This window comes from Aspergillus versicolor, assembly GCF_001890125.1.
Source record: "Aspergillus versicolor CBS 583.65 unplaced genomic scaffold ASPVEscaffold_4, whole genome shotgun sequence".
In the NCBI taxonomy this organism is placed as follows: domain Eukaryota; kingdom Fungi; phylum Ascomycota; class Eurotiomycetes; order Eurotiales; family Aspergillaceae; genus Aspergillus; species Aspergillus versicolor.
This window is the reverse complement of record NW_024467527.1, coordinates 944,091-960,597: the sequence shown is the minus strand read 5'-3', so window position 1 is coordinate 960,597 and position 16,507 is coordinate 944,091. Positions and strand designations below refer to the sequence as shown.

The 16,507-nt window shown below is 49.6% G+C and overlaps 6 protein-coding genes across 6 annotated transcripts; 3 read left to right on the top strand and 3 right to left on the bottom strand.

Annotated features, from left to right (window-relative positions):
* Positions 1–250: 250 nt before the first annotated feature.
* On the top strand, positions 251–2,934 carry vtc4 (putative vacuolar transporter chaperone (Vtc4); the record flags this gene model as incomplete). The annotated part of the gene is made up of 5 exons (XM_040817279.1): positions 251–255; positions 322–781; positions 859–1,104; positions 1,153–2,482; positions 2,537–2,934. 5 exons carry the CDS (start codon positions 251–253, stop codon positions 2,932–2,934), a joined length of 2,439 nt encoding a protein of 812 aa, XP_040667130.1.
* Positions 2,935–3,283: 349 nt separating this feature from the next.
* On the bottom strand, positions 3,284–6,130 carry ASPVEDRAFT_130953 (DNA ligase (ATP) CDC9; the record flags this gene model as incomplete). The annotated part of the gene is made up of 4 exons (XM_040806771.1): positions 3,284–3,829; positions 3,889–4,119; positions 4,174–5,986; positions 6,063–6,130. 4 exons carry the CDS (start codon positions 6,128–6,130, stop codon positions 3,284–3,286), a joined length of 2,658 nt encoding a protein of 885 aa, XP_040667129.1.
* Positions 6,131–6,789: 659 nt separating this feature from the next.
* On the top strand, positions 6,790–10,388 carry ASPVEDRAFT_52315 (uncharacterized protein; the record flags this gene model as incomplete). Its single annotated transcript, XM_040814620.1, has 2 exons — positions 6,790–6,822; positions 6,879–10,388. 2 exons carry the CDS (start codon positions 6,790–6,792, stop codon positions 10,386–10,388), a joined length of 3,543 nt encoding a protein of 1,180 aa, XP_040667128.1.
* Positions 10,389–10,806: 418 nt separating this feature from the next.
* On the bottom strand, positions 10,807–12,069 carry ASPVEDRAFT_130368 (translation initiation factor eIF5; the record flags this gene model as incomplete). Its single annotated transcript, XM_040806717.1, has 1 exon — positions 10,807–12,069. One exon carries the CDS (start codon positions 12,067–12,069, stop codon positions 10,807–10,809), a length of 1,263 nt encoding a protein of 420 aa, XP_040667127.1.
* Positions 12,070–13,079: 1,010 nt separating this feature from the next.
* On the top strand, positions 13,080–13,919 carry ASPVEDRAFT_82888 (putative isochorismatase family hydrolase; the record flags this gene model as incomplete). The annotated part of the gene is made up of 4 exons (XM_040817278.1): positions 13,080–13,110; positions 13,175–13,190; positions 13,262–13,315; positions 13,397–13,919. 4 exons carry the CDS (start codon positions 13,080–13,082, stop codon positions 13,917–13,919), a joined length of 624 nt encoding a protein of 207 aa, XP_040667126.1.
* A 240-nt stretch (positions 13,920–14,159) lies between these two features.
* ASPVEDRAFT_130893 (uncharacterized protein) lies at positions 14,160–15,850 on the bottom strand (the record flags this gene model as incomplete). The annotated part of the gene is made up of 2 exons (XM_040806765.1): positions 14,160–15,583; positions 15,649–15,850. 2 exons carry the CDS (start codon positions 15,848–15,850, stop codon positions 14,160–14,162), a joined length of 1,626 nt encoding a protein of 541 aa, XP_040667125.1.
* Between the last annotated feature and the right edge of the window lie 657 nt (positions 15,851–16,507).

Below are 16,507 nucleotides of genomic sequence, written 5' to 3'. Positions count from 1 at the left end.
AGGGACTGGGACTTTGACGGTGCAACATTGACAACCCCCGCCACTTGCAGCCAAGTCTATTGTCCTGATCCAAGTTGTAGTTTATTTCTTCAATTCTTCGCACCTCCTCCTCTGCATCTCCTCTCTATTCTTTGCCAATCCCGACCGCCATTTGGTCCCAATTGCCGATCTTGCTGCAACTCTCCGTCTACGGCTTTGATTAGTTCGTCCGACCGGGCGCTGTTCCTGCGCTCTGCTGTAGGTCGTTACGATGAGGTAAGAGGCAGAATTCCTGCGAGTTTTGCCGCCTTGACTTTGCTGATAATAATCGTTGCTCCTTAGGTTTGGCGAGCATCTCCACTCGTCAATGATCAAAGAGTACTACTGGTACTACATCAATTATGACGGTCTGAAAAAAGCCCTCAAGACTGGTTACGTTACCGAGCCTACTCCCGATAATACCAAGCCCGACCGGAAAGCATGGACAGAGGATGATGAGCGCCATTTCGTGACTCTGCTCGAATCCGAGCTCGACAAGGTCTTCAACTTCCAGAAACTCAAGAGCGAAGAGATCGTGCGAAGGATCCAGGAAAGCGACAAGGATGTTGATAATGTTGTATCCCGCTTAAACAGCAGCATAGATGCGCGAGGAACGGGCCGTTCGAGCCGAGGTCCTCCGTCGGACGAGGAGTTTCTTATGCTGGAGCAGGTTTTGAGTGATATCATCGCCGATGTCCACGATCTTGCAAAATTCACTCAGTTGAACTATACAGGGTTCCAAAAGATCATCAAGAAGCACGATGTATGCACCTCGTACACCTTCGTGACTTGTACCCAGTTGCGTGGTGGGGGAGTTGACAAGCTAACAACTGAATACAGAAAGAAACCCAATGGTACCTCAAGCCCGTCTTTGCTGCCCGATTAAACGCCAAGCCTTTCTTCAAAGACAACTACGATGCATTCGTAGTTAAGCTATCCAAGCTATATGACCTGGTTCGAACCAAAGGAAATCCCATCACAGGAGACTCTGCGGCTGGCGGCTCCCAACAAAATTTCGTTCGCCAAACTACCAAATACTGGGTACACCCTGATAACATCACGGAGCTGAAGTTGATTATCCTCAAGGTATGCTGCTTTCTTTCTTCATGAATGATGTATGCTGACACATCGTAGCATCTTCCTGTCCTTGTCTTTAATCCGAGCAAAGAGTTTGAGGAAGAAGACACTGCTATTTCGTCTATTTATTATGACAACCCAGAAACCTGGGAACTTTACCAAGGGCGTCTCAAGAAAACGGAGGGAGCCGAGGCTATTCGACTACGGTGGTATGGCGGCATGGGCAGTGACCAAATTTTCGTCGAGCGGAAAACTCATCGTGAGGACTGGACTGGAGAGAAGTCGGTCAAGGCACGTTTCTCGATTAAGGAGAAGAACGTGAATGACTATCTCTCTGGCAAGCTGACGGTGGATAAAATATTCGAGAAGATGCGGAAGGATAAGAAAAAGAGCGAGGCTGAAATCGCTGATTACGAACAGTTGGCCCGGGAGATCCAGTATCGTGTCATCACACGTAGGCTGGTTCCGGTCACCAGAACCTTTTACCACCGAACTGCCTTTCAACTTCCCGGAGACGCTAGAGTTCGTATCTCGCTCGACACAGAGCTGACTATGACTCGAGAGGATAACCTTGATGGACGCCGGAGAGCAGGCAACAACTGGCGTAGGATGGATATCGGGGTTGATTGGCCATTTTCCCAATTGCCCCCCGAGGACGTTGAACGCTTCCCTTATGCGGTTTTGGAAGTTAAGCTTCAGACACAAGCGGGTCAGGAACCGCCGAAGTGGATTCGAGATTTAACGGCAAGCCATCTGGTGGAAGCAGTGCCGAAATACAGTAAATTTATTCATGGAACTGCATCCATGTTCCCCGAAAGGATCCACCTGCTGCCATTCTGGATGCCGCAAATGGATGTTGACATCCGTAAACCCGCGTCGCGCCACTTTGGTATTCAGCGCCCGCTGACAAGCACCTCTTTGTCCGCGAACGAGACTCCAGAAGATGACGAAGAGTCAGATGAGGATATGCTCGACGAAGAGCAAGAAGCCAGAAATGGAAGGCCACGGGATCGTTCCAACCGTGCAGTCCATGGCGCAGAAGAACACCCCGCGCTCTTCGCGGATACTGACGGTAATGCACTAGATATTGAGGAACGCATTGCTGCCCAGCCTCTGCCCGGGGACGAAGATTATCCGCTTTACGACTCCGATGAAGAATCTGTCGACTCCGACGAGCTGGAAGAAGCCCGACGAGTTGGCGGTAGATATTACTATGAGCAGCTGGCCAAGTATTATACCCACAGGGTTACGACTGGGACGGTCAACTTGCTCAAAGCGCTCATCCCCAGGCCGATGCCGACAAGCATGCCTGAACCTCAACAAAACGGTATTGCTGTCATTGGAAATAGGCGAACCATTAAGAGGTTCGAGGCCCCCAAAGGAAAACGTAAGTGTATCAGATGCCCCCTTTTACAAGTTGGATAATTCTGACATATCTTAGGTATCCATGTGCCCATCCGCGTTGAGCCCAAAGTCTACTTTGCTGCTGAGAGAACGTTCCTCTCGTGGTTGGAGTTCTCTATCCTGCTGGGAACCATTGCCGCTACCCTCCTGAACTTCGGTGACGACTACATTACATTCGCGTGCTCATGGGCATTCACTGTCCTTGCTGCTATTGCCCTTGTTTACAGTCTCATGCTGTACATTTGGCGAGTCGACAAGATCCGCAAGCGGCGAGATGTAAAGCGCGTTTACTACGAGAAATGGGGCCCGACGGTTGTGGGTCTTGGTTTGGTTGTGATCATGTTGGTTAACTTCGGACTGCGGGTTCGGCAAGCTGGGTTTACAAGAAAGGATGGTAACCCTGGCGCTCCTATACCTGGCCGTGATGATTTGTGATGTTCATCGTATATTTGTAAATGTGGTATATGCTGTTAGAGAGGCGTTTTGCTTCCCCATTTCTTGTTTATCTTTCTTTATTCTGTGGGTGAGTTGTATAACACTGCATATAGTTATATAGTGCTTACAGGAACGATGAGCATGACTGTCAATGAATTCTGTTTAAACACAGCTCCTGAAAAAAAGTGCCCTTTCCGAATAGTTACAAGATACTTCTCACTAAATGTACAGTCACAATAGACGCCTGGACATACCCTAAACAAATATTTCAACCGAGCTGGATAACAAGGAAGACCACAACATGTCTATACCTCAAAATGAAAAGCCATAGCTGGGGGGATAAGAAAATTTAGTACTCAAAGTCATCATCTACTCCCTTGCCTGAGCTCTCCTTCGTCACAGCTTCTTGTTTTCTATACATCTCCGCGACAGCTTTGGTGGTAGTCGCTTGCTCGGGCTTCTTGTCATCCCTCGACTTAATGAATCTGGGGAACCGCAAGGATACGCCCTTCCCACTACCACCTGTTGTGCCAACGAACTCGTCCGCTGCAGCCTTGTACCGGGGACTAAGGGTTAGATCTGCGGTTTTGACTTCCCAGACGAGACGGGGCTCGAACCAGACGTCTGGTTGGTCTTTGGGTACCGTGGAATGTAAGTAGAAGGGTTTGGCGCGGTCGATTGTCAGTGGGGAGAGGGTTTCGTGGAGCTCTTCGAGGACGGTTTCGGAGAAGCCAGTGCCGATGTTGCAAATTGATTCGTATACTTGGGTGTTAGGATTGTAGGCGGCTAGGAGGAAGGCGCCGTAGACGGATGTGCGTTTTCCGCGGCCGTAGTAGGCACCGAGGACGACGAGGTCGAGAGAGTCGCCGACCCCCGCGAGGTAGTCCTTTTTTACCTGAGGGGGAACTGTTAGTTTCTTTTACTTTGAGCCTTGGGTGTTATCAGGAAGCGTACCTTGAGCCAGTTTCGGCTTCGTTTGCTTGGCTCGTAGCCGCTCTCTTCTGTATCAAGCATTTTTACCATCAAACCTTCACAAGAGGCTTTGACACTCTCGTCGAGGAGGTTTTGGATTTGATCTAGGTCGTTCGTGTTTCCGTATTGGGCGAATTGGAATTCGCCTTCGGTCAATTGGAATGACTCATGTAGGAGCTCACGGCGCTCTCGTAGTGACTTCTTCACCGTCGGCTATTCTGTGTAAGTATTATGAATTAAGAGTAATAGTGTGGACGGTTGACATACCTCTCCATCTAGGAAAAGGAGATCAAATGCAAACACACAAACTTTGACCTTGACGTCTTCTGCTTTGACGTCTTTCCTCTTTCGAGTCATTAGCTGTTGGAAAGGGAGAACCTTCTTGGTCTCCACATCCCAGGCGACTGTCTCGCAGTCCAACACAAAGCTCTTCACACCGGGCTTAATCCATGTGCTGAGCTTAGCCAGGACATCGGGATATTTCTTCGATAGGTCCTCGGAGTTACGAGAGAAGATAGAGGAAAGCCCAGCGCTGTCTCCCTTCAATGTGAGTTCGGCACCGGGGAAGTTCTTCGTTTGATCAGGCGCAACATAATGGATCTGAGCTCTCTCGCCGTCGTATTTATACTCGCATGTGAATTCTTTGCCTTCAAATCGATCTAGAACTTCGGTGATGGACTTAGTTGGTTTAGCAAGCATAGGTTTGATCGGGATTCCTGGTTGCAGCTTGCAGTGTTCATGCAGGTTGGACAGCCCATGCTCGAGCATGGCGGGAACTATTACTTCGTAGGCAGGTAATTCGCTGTACACCGTTTTCAGAATTGCTTCACCCTCGGCCAGTTTATCAGCGGATGGGGCTTTCTCGCCCTTTAAGGCAGACTCGTGAGCAACAACAGCCTGAGCAAGGGCAACGAGTACCGTCTTTTCTGCTAATCCGAGTCGTAACTTGCCTTCCAGGAACCGCACGATATATTTGGCTTCGCTTGGACCGCCCTTATCTTTGTTAATGTCGATTCCCTTGCTTCCTTTCCCTGTAGTCGCTGTGTCTGCAGCAGATAGCAGCTTTTTGATCCCGGATATTTTCTTGTCCTGGGAGCCGTGGCCTTGAACCTTTGCAATACCGAGTAGCCCTTCATGAACCCCTCGTACCGTCAACGCCTTTGGTTTGAACATTGTGGGCTGATTTGATCTGCTCTTGGCTGCAACCAACCCTAGGTCTCCTATTTCATGCTGATCCGCCTTGATAACAGCCAGGCTACGGCCTGTGCTCTCACCAATAGCCTTCATGATCAGAGACTCACCGATTCCTAACTCGATTCCAGCATAGTCTGCGGCAAGTTTGTTGATCATGAGTTGCACTGTGGGAAGGAAATCTCGGGGAGTTAGACGAAGGACTTGTCGGAGGAAAAGCGAGCAGTGGGCAAGGATTTGAAGTCGTTTCGTCGTCATTTCGATCAGAGAGAATGTTGTGCATAATGCAGCGTATGGGACCGGTTCACCTGCTTTCCAATCAGGGTATGGATCGTTCCCGCTTCCTTTTAGAGTGGCTTGGACCTTCTCAATCTCTTTCTTCTTCAGCTCGGGCTTCTCTTCCGCCTCATCCTCACTGGCAGACAGTCCTACCTCGGCCTCCGAGACATCAGGGTCCTCTGGAATTGCCTCTCCAGACGCCGTTTCAACAACTTTTGGTGTAGGAGCTGGTTTGGCCACTTTGCGCTCTTTCGAGCCCTTGGGAGCTGGTTTGGACTCTGCTTTAGCCGCGCTGGGTTTGTCTGACGTGGTCCGCCGTCTCTTATGATTAGGCTGTACATCATCGCTCTCTTCGCTATCGCTTGATTCCTCGCTCTTGTGTCTTTTATGGGAACTCTGGTTCGCACCCTCGCCATCCTGGGCCACCTCCTCAGGCTTCGCCTCAGAATCCTCTGTCATATTGACATCCTTGTCACTTGTCCCATTTTGAACCTCAGGTGAGGTATCCTTCTTCGGGTTGCTGGTGGATGAACCTGGCTTGTTTCGATTGCCGCCAAAACTAAGCGTTGTCTGCTTTTTGGGTGCGTCGGAATTTGACCCAAAAAACTTCCTGTATGTGCAAGTAAGTACGTTGAAAGGAGATAGAGAAACATAGTAGGTTCAGGATATAGTCTTGCAAGTCGCACCCGAGTGTCAATTGGGAAGCTTTAACGTACCCCAGTGTTGCCTGCTTCCCTTCCTTGGGATCGGGCATTTTCGAAGTGAGGGGTCGAAATGAATTAAAGGTAGGATTGATACGTTTAATTGGGCGCCGTAAGTAATGAGAACTACTTCGTAACTGTATGCCCTGGAGAGGAGAGGCGACACAGAGATTAGGGCAAGCACACAGAGCAGCAATTGAAGCTTTGTTGCGAATTGGGGTTTGGATCATGGACAAGTCGGCAATGGCAACTGCGAAATGACGAAGGAGAAGCATGAAACGGTCACGAAGTCTGACTCTGCAGGTTAAATACAGCGGCGCAAGCAGGCATGCTGGGGTTTGAGAATTGAGAATGGGATGACTGCCTGCCAGGCTGGAGTAGGCGGCAGACGCCTTGTCAACGCGACGAAACGCGAGCCTCCTCCCAATCACGTGTGCCATTATCGATAAGAATACGAGACAAATAGAGCAAACAGGAACTCACCGCCATATAAATATGGCAGAAAATGCGGGCGAAGGCGGAGAGCCAATGAGATGGCATGGATCATGGGCCAAGTTCTCATTTATCCATTCACTTCTGTCATCAAAACCTGTGTAGCTTACAGCTACTCTACTGAGCCTTGTGTGGTGGAATTTCGATACTTTATTGTTTTTGACCAAATGGACAGGGACCGGCTGCTTCATCCTTGCCGCACCGCACACCCATAGGCCAAATGGATAGCTCCAGACAGGAAGCTTTTAGAAAGGTATTTTTCGTTTAATCTGCATGTCTTGTAGGTCAGCAGGCTGATTCGAATATAAGCTCCGCGAACCATGTGTCGAATTAAGTTCTATTGGTCTGAAATTTCGTGGGCACCAAGCTAGCCCCAATGATGTCCTCAAGACACTTCGCTCAGTGTACAATGTTTTGGATGAACTCGCTGGCAAGCATGCTTTGGATGAAAAGCTAGCCGAATATGCGTTCTTCCCATTGGCACACATTTTCAATGAATCCAAGAGGACGCCGGTTAATGTTCTGGAGCTGGCAGTAAACTGCCTCCGGTTACTCGTTAAGGAGGGATGGAAGGCACGACTGTCTCCCCAGATGGGGAAGCAGTTGGTCATTTTACTGACATTGATTGCGGGTGGCGCACCGGGAAGTACAAATGGAGACAAGTCTGCAAAATCCTCTATCGAACTGGAAATCGCGGCATTTGACTGCCTCTTTGCCATATTTGATGTGCTGTCTGGGCCCGTAGCGGAGCAGACGATTTACCATGAGATTGGCACTGCTACGGTTGTTGATCAGACAGTGTATCTTTTGCTTGAAGGGATTGGGAGTGATAAATCCGATGAGCTTTGTATTTCTGCCGCAAAGGCGCTCCAAGCACTCTATCGGCGCGTTACTGATCGTGTTGTGCTCGCGAGTATAATGCCCCGGACCGTCTCGGCGCTAGCAAAAGTGCTGAAACCGACAACTCAAACTAGGCGATCATATAAAATGATTACTATATGCTTAAATATACTCGCCGATATGTTGAAAGCGGTTCTCAACGACCAAGCTAACGCACAATTACCGGCAAAGACCACTCAGCCCAAGCAGGCTGATGAAAGATTAGTGCTTGACGAGTCTTGGTTGAAGGCTACAACTACACAAATCAAACTCGCTTTGACCCAAGTCATACAACTAAGGCGTCATGGCCGGGAGGAGGTTCAAGAGGGACTATTGGGCCTGTGCATTATGGTTGTAGAGGACTGCCGGACCACGTTGCAGGATTCAATACCCGTGCTCGTTGAAACCATCATTGTTCTATCGGATTTAGACGAAGAGCAGACACCAAATAACGCATATTCGTCACTAAAACATCTGGCTACTACCTATCCCGTGGTGCTGGATAGTCTCAAAGAATCCCTGCACACCTGGCTTACCGCATTTCCGCGGACAATGCAGAGCAATGACGAAACAGCCAAACAATGGGCCATAAAGCAAATTACCACTGCTTTCCAGGCTCTATCTGAAATCCAGTCTGGGTCTGATCTACTTACCAATAACTTGACAACCGGACTATGTGACAGCGTTGCTGTCATCGTCAATCATGCGACCAGTGCGCTTCAGCCACTCAATCCAGAGCCGACAAACCAAACGGTAGAGGTTCTTGGCCCTGAAAAAGAGTCTTCTATGTTCTCACCGGTCCTGTTAGACCATAGAAGCCAACAGCAGACTCTGAAAGACCTTCAGAGCATGATTGCGAGGCTCAACCTCTCTAGCTCTGCTAGTGACATCACACGGTTGATTGTCAACCGTATCAATCATGAGCAGGGAAACTCAACCATCGCGCCGTTATGGCTCGCGACAACTTTCCTCAAGAATACACCGCAGTTTATGAGCGGCTTTGATGAATTCATTTCAATAGATCACCTCGAGCCCGCACGTCCCCATTCGACTAGGGCTAATATGATTGAAGAGCTATATTACATATCATTGCCAATTCTGAACGAGCCAATATCTGCTAGCACCGGCGATTGGCGAGTGCAAGCGCTTACCCTAGAAGTTGTTGCCCTTCAAGCCGAGGAGCTGAAGGAAGCTTTCCGGCCTGAACTCATGGATGCATTGTATCCGGTTTTGCAACTCCTCGCATCTACAAATCAAGCCCTTCAAAAGCATGCAATGGTTTGCCTCAATATTCTCACTCGAGCCTGTGGCTACCCTGATACCAGCACCATGGTTGTCGAAAACGTCGACTACCTGGTGAACTCCGTGGCTCTGAAATTGAATACTTTCGATGTATCACCCTACCCTCCCCAAGTTCTCTTGATGATGGTGAAATTATGCGGTGCGCGACTCATTCCTTACCTGGATGACCTAGTGGACTCTATTTTTGGAATCTTAGATCTCTACCACGGATACCCAAGACTCGTCGAGTTGATGTTTAAAACCCTGGCTGCAATTGTGGATGAAGGCACGAGGAACCCATCGATTCTCGCTCTTGAAGATGGTAGTACTGAAAACGCTCGTGACCATCTCAAAAGAAAGTATCGGGAGTTAAGCATTGCTACTCTTGCCAAAGACATTGCCAATCAGAAAGCCAAAAGATTTGAACATGTCGAGTCCAGAGCAGCTGACAGTGGAGGGTTGACTCATCCAACCCGACCTTGGAGCGAAGAGCGCGAAGGCGCCAAAGCGAATGCCGCTGAGGGCGATTCTCTGTCAGATATACTGAACAAAGCTGAATCAGATGAGCCGCTGCCACCACCTCGTGAGCCTGATGATGCCGAGAAACCTTTGAGCAAAACGCACTCGCTTCTCCTTCACATAGTCAAGTCCTTGCCCGCACACCTCTCTTCACCGTCGCCATACCTTCGTCGGTCGTTACTTTCCATACTTATAGACATCATTCCCGTCCTCGCTGCGCATGAAAATAGCCTCCTACCACTTATCAACGATCTATGGCCGGCTGTCGTTTCAAGAATTAGTTTCCCTTCTTCCTTGAGCGCGCAGTCGGCTTCAACCGCACTAATAGGGGGCGACACACCCGGCAACGATAACTCACAAGACCGCCCAAAGCAGGGAACTGATGATCTTGACTTCAGGGAGGAGATATTTGTAACAACAACAGCCTGCAAAACTATAGAAACCATGTTCAAATCAGCCGGCGATTTTATGGCATCCCGAGTCGAAACGGAATTCCCACGTTGGGAGCGCCTATACAATCGTGCCTGGGAAAAAGTACGCCAGGATACAGACAAAGTAATCGACCGGCAAACCCAACAGTTGCTTAAAAACGCCGAGGCTGATGATCAGCCGATTGTGCCCGCTGCCACAACGCAAACACCACCTCTGGGCTTCATCAAGTCTCTGTCTCTTACCAAGGCTGGGTCAGTTTCTGGCTCTCGCGCGTTTACGCCCCATCATTCGCTCTGGCGAGCCATGGTCTCGCTATTTTTAACCCTGATCTCCCATGTGCGTCTCCCATTATCCGTGGGTGATCGAATCTGCCACCTCCTTGGGGAATGGATAGCTCGATATGCAGGACCAGCATACTATTTCTCTCGCCCAGCACGGTTCCCTGAGGATAACAAGTCCGCGACTCAATCGGAAGAAACGGAGGCCGACTCTATTGAAAAGGTCATCCAGGCCATGGAAACCTGGAATGCAGACTTGACTTGGTTCATCTTCCAACAGCAGATCGCCCAATTTCAAGCCAATTTAAAGGTTAAGAAGAAGGGTTCAATAGTAAATGGGCCTTCAGATAGTTCTACTGGAGCATTTAGATCGGTGGGTTTTGCCGGCGGCCAACTGAAATTTGCGGAGATGGTCTTCTGGCATAGATAGGACAATGTTATGGTATTACATTCCAGTCGTCCGAACCCCTTGACAGAATGACAGTATACTCTGCTATTTTGGTGACGTAATGGTGTTTACCTACGGAGTACCAACTGGATGTGGAGTGAAAACTAGTACATTGCCTTTCGAAAGGCGAGTCTACGTAGTTGTAAAGTCGTTGCTTGAAGTTAAGGAAGGCCAGGTCATTGTTAAGGTAAAGAGCAGAGATTGCTATTCAGGGCTAAAATTACGACCAAAAAGGTCACTCTGTTCAGCTAGGTAGCTCTGGAATAGACAAAACAACAATTCAAATCTGGCAGTCTGGGCGAACAAGCTTAAACGAGTGACAGAAGTTGGAAACTAAAGAAGTCGCAGTACCAAAACCTAAAGTTCCTTGAGCAATGGGAATTTCTGCGGGTTCGATGATCTACTCATCGTCCTCGCTCTCTTCCTCACTCTCGGCGCTCTCGAGCCATTGGAGGAAAGGCTCGGCAGCCTTGCGAACCTTCTTGCTGGTCTGAATGTCCACGTACTTCTTGCTGGCTTTCGAGCACCAGGCCTTGAGGGTTTCCTCCGAAATGAGATCATTCTGGTAATAGCCGAGCAGGATGGCTGGAACCTTGGAAATAAGCTCAGGGTGTTCCTTGCCTACGAAGCGCTCGGTACCGCCAAGGAAGGCCTTCTCGTGGCGTTCAGAAGTGATCAGCTTCTTAAGCATAAGTGAGCGGTCTTCAATTTGCTTGGCAATATTCTCATCGAATATGGTCTGGGCAAGAACGGCCAGGGTCCTGTGCTTGGACTCGATGCCGAGCTCCTTGGCCTTCAAGTAGATTTCCACATCCTCGACCTTCGAGACCCCACCCTTCTCACCAGAAGTGCTGATAATCCAGCCGCCCAGTTCATCGTAAACTGAAGGGCCTTCGGCGCCCTCGTCGTCTCCATCGTCAAGGGCAAGAGCACGCTTCAGGTCGTCCGGAAGTTCCTTGGCACGAGCCTTCACGGCTTCTTCCGAGACGTCGACAGCCCAATTGTCGTCCTCAACTCCGTCATCAGCTTCAATATCCTGGGCAGCACGAGTAAGCTCATCATCGCTGTGGGCTTCCAGAGCAAAATCGCCATTCTCATCGCCGTTATCCGAGTTGCTGTCACCTGGGCTACCATTCTCTCCGTTGGCTGCAGAGTCCTTCTCCTTGTTCCGTTCACGGCGAGCCTTTTTGGCAGCCTTGTCCTTTTTCCCTCCCTTGCCTGAGGTGTTGTTTCGGACAATGAAGGTGCTTAGCTTGAGGCGGGGATCGACGTCCGAGCGCTGTCCACAAGCCTTGCAGTCCAAAATGATTTTCTCGTCCTTGATGATGACATCGGTTTCGGGGTTCTTGCATTTCTTGCAGAGAACGAACTTGGAAATGAATCCGTCAAGATAGTCTTGGAGTTTTCTGGCATCATGGGCACCGTTGATAATCCAGCGGTCATCAGTGGGCTTAGCATTGGCTTGGGCACCAAGTTCAAACCCAAAGTACTTGATGACGTAGGCAGGAGGACGGCTCAAAGACTGGGCAACCGAGTTCAGGTTGACGACCACAGTCTTAATACCGTTTCCCTTGCCTTCAATTTTAGAATGCAAGGGCTCCATCTTGTAACGGTAGAAAGGGTCGGTGACATCACGACGAATGTTGATGTTACTGGGAGCCATGGTGACGGTTGTAGACGGAATATATTTTTGATTTTTCAGACGGACTCAGAAAGTTGGCGGACAAGATAAGAAGTGGAGGGAACCAGGACGGAGGATATCTTCAAGAAACAAGACATACGCCGCGAGTCACTCGAAATTTTGTTGGTGGTGAAATGGTGGCGGTTTTCTAGGCAGAACGACTAGAATAGCGAAGAAGGCGGCCCTTTATGGTGTTTCAGCCACAAGACTTTGAGTAGAAACTACAAGGTTTCGATATAGAGCGAAACGTATGCAGCTTGAGCGGCAGGTGGTGGTCGAAATCTCTGACGCAGGACGAATACATAGACAACTTCTCGGTATCTTCTTTCTGTGGCTTTCTCTGGCGGGGAGAGAGACAAACCAACGTGTGGTTCTGCTGGAAAAAAGCGAAGTAGGCGAACGGTCAGACTCTTGGTGACGCTTGGTTGACGATAGAGAGCTGACAGGCGAACTGTGCAGTACTAACCAGAGTATTTTTGGGTTGAAAAACCTTTGAACGCAAATTCGACAGCTTCAGCAGCGAAGTTTGACAATGGAGCAGAGTCCAAAGCTGATGGCAATAGATGAAACTGTTATGTGAAGTTGAAAGTGGTGGTGAGAAGAGAGAAGAAAAAGAGAGAGGGAGAAAGAAAGCCAGGATCAAGAAAAGGAACCGACCGTTTTGCCAAGCACCAGTCTTTCCTTCTTAGTCAGGATTAAAAAAAAAGCAAAAGACCCCACGCTGTTGAGCTAGGCAGCAAGGCAGCGACCCGGGAGTATCGGACTCGGGACTGTCCATTGTCCCCGAGCAAACTCCGTTCGGTCTATCACGTGCGTTGGATACACAACTGCTGGAAGCCTTATTTATCAGGCCACAAGCTCTGTATCTTCCCCGCATGTCCCCGCGCGTCTTCTCCGAAATAATCCGTCCTCGGTGCCTTTTTTGACTCTTCCCCTTTCCAACAATCTGCCCATCGAACAGCTATTCTATATAACCACGCCCACCATACACAATGGCAGCCGTTTCTAGAGCCTGTCGCATCCGTACGCTCCCAATCCGATCAATCGATGAATAACAGGTCCCCCACTAACCGCGAAACATCCCCAGGCAACCCAGCGGTCTTGTACGCCACCGCACATATATATTTTACTATTATTATATTATTCACAGTACTAACAAAACATCGATTCACAGTATTTGCGACATGCAGGAAAAGTTCGAAAAAGCGATATTCGAATTCCCAAAAATGTGCGCCGCTGCCCCGCCACCCCACCACCCTTGACCGGGACAATCGAAATACCTACTAACCGACCTAACCAAACCCTACAGCGTAACAACAACGACCAAACTCCTTCGCGCAACAAACACGCTCAACATCCCCACGTACATCACGACCCAGAATCGCGCGCGCCTTGGCCCCACGGTCCCCAAGTTGCAAGAGCACCTCCAGGGCCCCAATGTGCGCGCCGACGTCGACAAGACCTTATTCTCGATGATCACGCCGGAAATTGAGAAGTTGCTTCCGGTTCCCAATAAGGGCGAGGCGCCAATTGATGCGATCATCGTGGGAATTGAAACGCATATCTGTGTGACGCAGACAACATTGGACCTGTTGGAGAAGGGCCATCGCGTTTATATCCTTGTTGATGGAGTGAGCAGTGTTAATCCCGAGGAGAGAGGCATTGCGCTGGCGAGGCTTCGGGATGCGGGAGCGATTGTGACGACGAGCGAGAGTCTTTTGTTTGAGATTTTGGCGGATGCAGGCGACAAGAATTTCAAGATGATCACGGGGCTTGTGAAAGAGACGAAGGAAGAGACTAAGGAAGCATTGGAAAAGCTTTCAAAGATCTAAGATTGGAGTTATAAGTGACGCGTGTCTTGTCAAGGGTGTATTGCTACATTAAGAAGCCTGCTACCATATAGTATGAAAACGTAATGTAATTACATAGACAGAGCGTCTTCATCCAAAAAACTTTTGTCCGTAGCCGAGATTTATTCAATGATAAGTCGTTGCGGATGTTAATTCGTCACAAAGAAAGAACCACGCCTTGATATATTTCAATCAAGGTATGCCTGGGCTCCGCTGGGAAACTCAGGACGAATTAAGCCACGGGAAGGCCGAAGCACCTCCAATCGGATTGGGAGTGAGTGGCTTCCCCGTTCGACTATCATCGGGCGACGTTACTGATGACGAAGGACCTATAGCCTCATTGCTGAAGCTACCAGGGGCTGTAGCCGAGACAGACCGATTTGATGGTTTGGACGGCCGTAGCACCTTCATCGTACGCGGTCGAGAGGGTTTCCCCGCTCCAGGAGCATTCGGATCAGTTTTTGAGTCGCGCTTCCACGAGCCCCATACCCCAGCTGGCTCCACCTTTGGGGCACCACTTGCTTGCGTATCAACTGATACAGAGGCCTTAGCCGGCGCCCGTTGCCCACCGTTTTCCTTGCCATGCTCTAAATCATCCGAAGACCGCGCGACTTGACGGACCCTAATTTCGTCGCCAAAATCTCGACCTGACGGAGGCGCTGAGGGAACCTGTTGAGAAAACTGAATGGGTTTCCCGATGACACCAACAACAGAGGGATTATCAATATCAGTACGATCGCCTTTCAACTCGAGGGACGTTCGGGATATGTCTCCCGAGCTCATGTCTCTTGAAGTCGTATGTAGACTCTTAAAGACAGAGTCACTTTCGGGTCGTACAAGAGGGATAGAAACCTTGTTCCTATCATCATCAATCATGATTATCTTGTCCTGCGAGAACAGAATGTCGGCGTTATGGGCACGGAGTATATCACTACCAAGAATGATCTGCGCCGAGCTGTCACCGGGGTCGACATGGTGAACTAGAAAGCGGATTGTCAATGTGGGAACTTGGGGCGTAGGGCTACTGGAGCGCGATGACGCCTGGTGCACGCTAGCTTCGGGAAGGTACACTGGAAGCTTGATATACTGAGAGTCCACTTCCTGCACCAGCTGGTCTTCAAGACCTAACTTTTGAACCATGGGGAAGCCCAGCCAAGACTTGTACGACCCACTGCAAACCGCCGCATAAAGAAGTGAATCGTTAGAGAAATTTGTGGTCATCCAACATCGAATAATCGCTGGGACGGGCCCTAAGAGGAATAGGCCTGGTGGAGGAATGAGAGGCGAATCACTCATTACCGAACTCATCATCCTGCTACTCGTTTCTAACCCCAAGCTGTTGGTCCGAGCAGAGTGATGGGAATGTCCCGACGAGCTTTGCCTCCCATCTGACCGATGTGATAGAGATCGCTCACTTAGAGGAAGGCTCCCCATTCCGCTTCCGGTCCGTATTGGAAGCTCGCTACTAGACCTATTGGCTTGCCCATAATACCCGTGGATGGCACTTTCGTCAAACCGAACACTATTTGCCCTTGACGCTCCCCGTCTTGGTTCATCTTCAGTATCCAAGCCCATGGCACCCATGCCGTGATGTTGCCCTTGATCGAAGCCCTTGAAAGTATCGGCAGTGGATTGGAAAACGGGTTCTGTAGCAACAAGGTATATGATTAGCACAAGTTCATAAAAAAAGAAGATCAACAAGCGACCATACCTGTGGGTACTGTACCGCCTACAGAGTTCGGAAAAGGTGATAAAGGGCCCCAGACACTTTTCAACCTTGCATCCTCGTCCCTTCGGCGTTCAAGTCTCGCAATCCGTTCCGCCTGCTCAAATTGTGTGGCGTGGAGATCTTTCAACTCCTCAAGAACGCGCCAAATATCGTCGCGTGAAGCAAAAGGATACTGCGCATCCATTATCCGGGTTGAAGCGGAGAAATGGAGAAGAGTAAGAAGCAGGTTTGGAGGGGAGGGCGAATCACTCGAAGACGTTGAGCAAAGAGTGGCCTGAGAAAGTCTCACCCAATATGTTGAGAAGAAGACATACACACCAAAAGTCAATCCCAGCAAGCACCACTGTTGTTGTCGACACCAAGCACCTTTGCGTCCGACCCTCACTTCTAGCCAGGCCACGTTACCGCTGAAACTCCTCCACCCTCGTACACTGTGAGACGGCCCAACGGCCGTCCACCCGAAATACTATAGACAGGTATGTGGTAGTTTTCTCACGATATTAACTTATCGGCAATGAAAATGCGAGGATATTATAGTAACGATGCTGAATTGGAAAACGGTATATCGAAACGAGGAAAGGTTTGGAATGTTCAACGAAGGGTATGCGAAGGCGAGGACGAAGGGTGACGGTGTCGGTCTCTCGGAGCGGAGAAGCGGGTCTAGCGTAGGTATACAAGCGTCCAGTTCAAGAGCAGCGAACTGCGGACAGTAGTACTCGAATGTGAGAATAGGAAAATGGTTTCTGGGGTCCGGAGTATTTCCGGACACTGAAACTGGACACGGGCTGGAACGAAGAGGCTGCTCTTCCGTCGGTTTCGAAGGGAGGGGGCAAGAGCGAAT